A 7,450-nucleotide genomic window follows, 5' to 3' on the forward strand; every position below is an offset into this window, starting at 1 on the left:
GAAGTTGATTTGCTGATCGCACTTTTCCGCTTGCTTATGTACTGGCACATTAGCGGAAAAAAGTCCTTACACCTTTTTTTATTATTTACCATTTTATTAACCAAACAGAAGTTTCTCCACATCAATTCAATCATTTACAACACATATATATAAGTGAATTTTTGTTAATTTCAGTTTCAGTTACGACATTCACTTAATCAGAGATTTAAAAAAAAGAACAGTTTGAAAATTCAAATAAAAAATATGTTGGATCACTTTTACTTTATTGTTAATTAAGTAAGTAATAACAAATGCTACAAAGTAAACCTACTTTTTAATGCCCTATGTAATGTGCATATTATTTTTATGGACTCACTGTTTGTCCATTAATAATGTTTGGTTTCCAATTTATGGACCATAATTTGAGGAGCCAATTGAACAGCAATATACCGGTATGGAATATCTTTTATCGCATGCCAAACACTTTTACATGGTAAAATACTTTGCTGCAAAATAATTCTCTAATGCTTTTTCAGGTTTTTTTTTCAGACTTTGCGGCATTGAGCTGGATGATTTTATTGGTTCATGGAATAGTGTCTTCTACGGCTGAGCGCTTCTCGGACACAAATATATGGGGATCATTCGTTGTATGTGTTTAAAATTTTTATGAAATCTGGGTTTTATATGCCTAGTTTTCTACTATGCTAATGGTTGTTTCTTTAATATAATATTCTATCTGTGAAGTTTTTTGTTGTTTTTTTTACAAGTGAATTGAAAGTGCTCGGCATTGACAATTGGTATAACATCATCTAAGACAGTATATAAAACTTGACATTTATTAGGTGTATTTTTAAATGCCCAGAGCAACGAATTCTTTGTTTTTGGAGAAGAAGGTATAGATGGCAAAAGAGTATAAGGCGTCATACAAGGCACAGTGACGAAAACAACAAATGAGGAGAAAGGCCAATATTTTATAAGTTAGATGAGGCATCAACTTTCAGAGTCAATAAAAAGCACTTCTAAAGCAATAAACAAAAAAAAAGAAAAAAGAAACGGGGGGTTTGAAATCATTAATGGGAGAAAGCATCGGTAAAAACTGAACGGCTGAGCGACAAACTGGTCAGCATAGTATAGTTCAATGTTATTTTATTGCTACGAAACTAGTTCGATATAAATATACTTGTGTTATGCCCTAAGTTTGACGAAAGTTATACACCCATTCTCCCCGTTACATCCTAGTGCCTACAAGTACAGATGCCTTGTGCATAATAGATTTTTGGGCATGTTATAGCTGTTGGATCTTTTTTTTTCTTTTTCTCACCGCCAGATAGAATCAAATAAACTCAAGTCAAATGAATGTTTTAAAAACATGATGTTCGCTTTATCAAAAGTTCTGTGCTTTTTCCTTAGTATCGATGCAGCATGCTGCACCGTCGTCGTTCTCGGTAGGAAATAAATTCATTTGTTATTCAGTTAGAAATGCTCGGTAAAATGCTTCTGCTCTTCGACTACGTAGACGTTTGAGGTGGTGCTACCTCCGGGAACAGACGTGACGAAAGTACGATGCTTAGCTCGAACGAAGTTCAAGTTGGTCTCGGCAGATTCGGCCCGATCTTCGGCAGCCTCCAGTTCGCGTTGAAATTTGCGAACGCGGCTCAAGTTCTGTTGCGACATACCCTCCTGCAAATCAATTAAAAAAAAAAAAAAAGGTTAATATTTCCATTCCTATAATTGTGTTTCTGTAACAACTCAGTTGGCGGATGCGAGATAGCGGCCAGCGGCCTTTACCTGTTCTTGCAGTTGGCGCTTGTAAACGTTCAGCTTCTGGGTAAGTTTCTCAACCGAATCTTGAAGGAGAGAGACGTTCTTGTGATCTTCTTCACCTTGGATGATGATTTCCTTGACTTGGCGTTCCTTCTTGCGCAAGATTTTAGTAGTTTCAGCATGACGGCGGCGTTCTTCGTCGAGCTCCAATTCAATGTCACGGACCTAGAGATCGAACACGATCAAGTTAAAGCCTCGATTCAATGCGCATGTATCCACAACTGCTTTTTCTTTACCCTGGCTTCTAATTTGCTGATGATCCTCTTGCTGCTGACCAGCGCATTGGTTTCAACTTCTTCCAAACGGATGGTCAGGTTCTTGATTTCGACCTCCAAAGCCTTTTTAATGGATTCAATTTTGACAATGCGTTCCTGTTCCTCGTGGAGAACATCCATAGTGTGCTTAAGTTCAACTTGAGCTCGCTGGGCACGATCATCAGCCAACTATCATCATAATAAATCAATTAGTATAATTCTTGTTCTAAAATACATCGAATATAGTTCAACCCATCGGGGACTCACCTTCAGTTCTTTGCTGGCTTCTTCGAAGTCGGCGGCATACACGGATAGTTCTTGTTCGAGTTTAACACGGATTGAAGTGAGGTTGACGTTGACAGTGGTCAGCTCATTGATGCGAGCACTAGCGTCTTCTGCCATTTGTTCAGCAGCACGTCTGGCACGCAGAGCCTGTTCATTCACGAATGTTTTAGCCTGGAAAAATAGTTTTCATTTTAATTGAATTTGTCGTACAGCTTCCATGTTGGCGCGCATCTCTTCCAGTTCTTGTTGCATAGCTTGCAGGCGACGTTGAGCCACGCCGTACTGATCCATGGTGATTTGCAATTGACGCTGGGTCTCCTCGTACATTGATTGAAGTTCCTGTCAAGTTAAACCAGAGAACCGATAATATGAAATAACCGGATTTGGATGGTGCTGCCTAAGAATTTACGGTAAGTTGCAGGGATTGCTTCTTGATGGTCTTTTGAAGATCGATGTTGTTTTTGTTGGCAACGTCCAATGTCATTTCCAACTCGGTGATTGTGATCATCATCTTCTTCCGGATTCGCTGGATTTCGGTTTTCAACTTGGTTTCCGCGTCGACAAGACGAGAGTTCAACTGGTCGATTTCGATAGACATTTGCTTCCTTTCAAAATCGTTTGGGAGTGAATGAGTGGCTGAAATGGAATTACGTTAGCGCCAAAACTGATGTAATTACTTGATAGATTCGAGCTCTTCCTCCTTATCGGTAAGTCGGCGCTCCATGTCGTGACGGTATTGGTTCATCTCAGCTGCCATGCGTTGAGAGCGTTGTTCTTCGCCTTTGCGAGCCTGAATGTTACAAAAGAATGAATTGCTAATCAAATTATCCAATTTATTTGATGTCGGTGTACGTACAGCCTCTGATTCTTTGTATGCGGCAGCCAACTCTTCACGTTCGTTTTCTAGACGGCGATATTCAATTTCTAATTCATGGAATCTGCGGTTGAGTTCAGAGTACTGGCTCTTCAGCTCAGCGTTCTCATCTAGTAAAGGGAATATTGGATGAAAATAACAAGTGAAACTCGAAAAATATGAATTTACCGCCCAATTTCTTGTTTTCGCGAGTGAGCTGATCTTTCTGTTCGCGAGTTTTGTCCAGTTCGTGAGTCAAACGGGAAATCTCTGTCGCCTTGTTGCGGTTGTCTCTCTGGGAAGCGTCGTACAGAGCAGTCAGCTCATCCAACTTGGATTTAAATTCAATGTTGATGCGCTCCAGTTGCTCGCTGCGCTTCTGCATCTCCCGAGCGGTGGTATTAGCCTGAATTGATCAAGTTTCAATTATAAAATAGGTAGCTACTTCTTTTTTCTTGAGTATTTAGATGTATTACCTTCTCCAAATCGATGATGAGAACCTCTACCTCGCTCTGCAGACGCGACTTGATCTTCTCCAAACCTGAGCATTTGGAGATCAAAGCGCTGATCTGTTCTTCCAGTTCAGTCACCCGGATGTGAAATTTGCGCCTAACAGACAACAGGAAATGCATCACGAACTGTTTTCATCAAATCGGGGGAAAAAATATAGACGTCCTACCTGATTTCTTCGATCTCTTCAGTGTGAGAAGTGCAGGCATGATCGTACTTGGATTTCCACGACAGACAATCCTGGTTGGCTTTGGAGAGCTGACGTTCCAAATCCAAACGAGCTTCCGCTTCCTCTTCCAGCTGAACGCGGACCGACTCCAGCTCAATTTCGACCGAGTGCAAACTACCTTCCAAAGTGGAACGACGCTACAAGAAAAAATTAATGAATTTTTTTTTAGTGCCGTGACCTGGAGATTTGAAGTTGAAATTCTTACGCGTTCTTCGTCTTCAAAGCGACGACGAAGATCTTCGAACTGAGAGCTGATTTGGTTCTTCAAATAGCTGATATTTTCGTAGCTGACTTTCAGCTCTTGAACTTCCTTGGTCAGTTCAATGTTTTCCTGTTGGCCAAATAAAGATTTTGTGATAATTTTCCTTTAACAAATTGTAAATCTTGTTAATCGTAGTCTTACAGTGGACAAACGAGTTTTGTGGCTGCTGATGTCGATAATAGTTCTGTTGAGCTCTTCCACTTTGAGGGTGTACTCATGAACGTGCAATTCCAACTTTTCTACTTGCTTGACGTACGTGGCCTAGAAAAATAAACAATGATTTAAGAATAACTAGACCGTCCTGTTCAACAATCTGTAATGAGATCTTACTCTATCTTTGTTGGCTGACTCAACTTGAGACATGAGCTCGAACAGCTCCTGCTGGAACTTTGACTTCTCTTTCTCAGCCCTGAATGAGAAGGAAAATTGAATCAGTTTTATGTAATTTAATCGTTACTTGCGATCAGATTGAAGTTAACATCTCGCTAATATTTACTAGCAAATATGAGGGACGCAACATTATTCTGCAGTGCATAGCTGCTCCGGGCATCTCGGAGCAATGAGAACCGTAAGAAATTCCTATCTAGGCGTGACAAGTGGCCATGTTGTGAGTAAGTCAAACCCAACTCCTCAACAAACAAAAAATGTAGATGCACGCTTGTGCAAACGACCATTTCAAATCTGAGCCACACCCCTTCCACTCCCCTTCCCGCTTCTGCATAAAAGTGATATCCCTTTCCAAAAAAGTAATTTTGATTTTTTTTTTTAAAGATTGAGTTCCGCCAATTCATTCAAATTTCTTAACGAAAAGCATTGAGATCCACAAATGCGGATGTGTTCTCACTACAGTGGAACCTTTTCAAGAATAAGAACAGTCTAGACTCAAGAGTTCCATCACTACTTTAAACCTTTCAAATCCTTACAAATATAGACTGCAATAGTTTCTTTAAGAAACCAAATGTTATTGGACGTTTCAACAGTTAGCGCATTTTAATTTAGTAGATTTGTTGTTGAAAAAAAAAAATAAGAAAGAAAAAAAAAAATACTGTGGAGAAGCGCGGGTAAAAGAGACGACAAGGTCTCTAAGGGTATCTCTCCTGAACGTACTGGAACAGCTGGAGTGCTTTAGATCACGAGGGTTGACGTGGCAGTGTAAAAATAGGATCGGTTGCTACGCATTATTTTCAGAACCCTTCTTTTCTCATTTCTCCTTCTCAAAGGATTCCTGCTCTTCTGTATTCTAAAAACAGTTTAGACTTGCAAGGTATGTATCACTTAGGTAAGTATTAGCAGTCAATTCGCAACTTAAAATCTACATGTCACACTTTTATCCTCGAATATATGAAACAGTACCACAAATAAGTTTCGCTGGGTATTTTTTTAACTAAATAATTATACATAACTAAATGGCGTTTAGGAAATGAAGTGTTATGAGTGGTTTACTTTGATTTCGCTTTAGCCAATAATTCCAATTGATCCTGAAGATCGACAACGGCTTCTTGGTGTTTCTTGCGGAGCATGTGGGCCGTCTCCTCAGATTCGAGATGGACATCTTCCAGCAGTTTTCGCAGTTTAGCCAACTCGGCGTCACGTTTCTTGTTGATTTCCAACTGAAAATGGAAAGATTCGTTAATATTTTCACACTGAAAATTAATTGACTGATTTTGGAAGAGTTTATTATGTATGCATTTTCCGTGTGCCACTGACTGTTTCTTGCAGAATTTGTAACTTTTTTAAACTAGACTATACAACAAACATTACGGTAAACAAATGCCGTTGCGAATCTTTCAAATGACTGAAAATCGCCAAGGCAAATGGATTGTGCAAACATGTCCAGAAAGTCATATACCTGGTTTCCAGCTCCTCCTTCGGCTTCTTCAAGACGCTCTTGCAGCTGAATGACCATAACACTCAAATCGGCCTTGTCTCGTTCAACCTGAGATCGAATTAAAATTAATTTGTATTACGGACACCGAATACTGCCGACTAACAGAAATTCTCGGGTTTATTTTTCTTATTTTGTGTAGCAATGCTAAAACTGAAAATTCTTGGCTTCTGGGCCAAACATTTCATGGTCCAAGCGCTAAGCTATTTATATCCAAGCTCAAATACTCATAAGAAAAACATCATTTTCTTCGATATTCAAGAAAAATATTGTTGGAATTAAAGCAGAAGCAAGAATTCTCTTAATGTATTACAGTTTTATAGTAGGTAATAGTTTAGTCCACTTTGGCTATGAATAAAAAAATTGTACTTACTCTCTGTCTAAGCTCACGCTCTGTCTCTAGATCCTCTTGGACAAGACGGATTTTGTCCTACAAAAATTAAATTAAATTCTGAAAATGAATTATTTAAATTCAGAGAAATTCAACATTTAATACATCGACGAACAATTGGGCAAATTTTCAGATTTAAATAATCGGATAGAATCACGCATGAAGTCGCACGTCGAAGAATGAATTAGTGTTTGTTTGGGTGTTATTTGATGGTTACAATCTAAAAAGAAAAATGGCAGGAAATGAACACCTCAAGACGAGACAAAGCGGACATATCAGTGGAGTACTCGATGGTGACATCGGTTCCAGCTCCGCCGGTTGAGCGGTAGACATATTTAGACGATTTGGTGGTTGTCGAAGATTTCGAGACGGTTCCCGACATTTCGTGTAGCACGTCGAACGAACTTTTGAAGGTGTGATGTCAATTAGCCGAGTAGGTCCGGTCGATGATGAGCACAAGAAGCGGTAGAACTCCTTCGCAAAAGACTGTCGGGCGACTGGTGAGGCAGAAACAGTCCGGTCGGCAAGTATTACTGGCGCTACACGAACGGGCCGGCACTGCGCAAGTCCGTCCACAACAGATCAGAGGGGCGGAGAGATCGGCTGTCCAAAGTAGGGATGGCTTCAGAAGCGAGAGACCTTTCAGCATTGAACGTAGCTCGAATTACCGACTGTTAGAGCAGTTTCTGGGCAGCGTACACCTCAGAAAACTTGGCCGTTCCTTTTATAGCCATGAACGAGAACAACCCACCCTTCTCCTCCCACCACGAGCATCTCTAGCATATCGTCATCCAAATTTCCCTTTTTTTTCTTTCTTTCACATCACATAGGATATTGATCAACACATTATTAACTGATCACCTCTTGTCAAAGATTTTTCGGTAATTCGACCTTTGCCGTCACAGAAGGTGACTTAATTGTTTGTCTATTATAAGCACTGACCCTGAGATTCCTTTTTACTGAATAGGCAAATTTGGT

At 39.9% G+C, this 7,450-nt stretch overlaps 1 protein-coding gene across 1 annotated transcript; it reads right to left on the bottom strand.

Annotated features, from left to right (window-relative positions):
- Positions 1 to 807: 807 nt before the first annotated feature.
- LOC124339628 (paramyosin, long form-like) lies at positions 808 to 6,983 on the bottom strand. Its single transcript, XM_046792891.1, has 18 exons — positions 6,723 to 6,983; positions 6,455 to 6,511; positions 6,046 to 6,132; positions 5,640 to 5,806; positions 4,527 to 4,605; positions 4,338 to 4,457; positions 4,140 to 4,265; positions 3,875 to 4,071; positions 3,672 to 3,804; positions 3,385 to 3,601; positions 3,199 to 3,326; positions 3,020 to 3,132; positions 2,752 to 2,947; positions 2,553 to 2,681; positions 2,325 to 2,489; positions 2,040 to 2,246; positions 1,768 to 1,968; positions 808 to 1,659 (listed from the first exon to the last, which is right to left on the bottom strand). The coding sequence occupies exons 1-18, from the start codon at positions 6,852 to 6,854 to the stop codon at positions 1,453 to 1,455; spliced, it is 2,661 nt and encodes an 886-aa protein (XP_046648847.1). The 5' UTR covers positions 6,855 to 6,983; the 3' UTR covers positions 808 to 1,452.
- Positions 6,984 to 7,450: the final 467 nt, after the last annotated feature.

Source organism: Daphnia pulicaria, chromosome 1 (genome assembly GCF_021234035.1).
Source record: "Daphnia pulicaria isolate SC F1-1A chromosome 1, SC_F0-13Bv2, whole genome shotgun sequence".
Classification (NCBI taxonomy): domain Eukaryota; kingdom Metazoa; phylum Arthropoda; class Branchiopoda; order Diplostraca; family Daphniidae; genus Daphnia; species Daphnia pulicaria.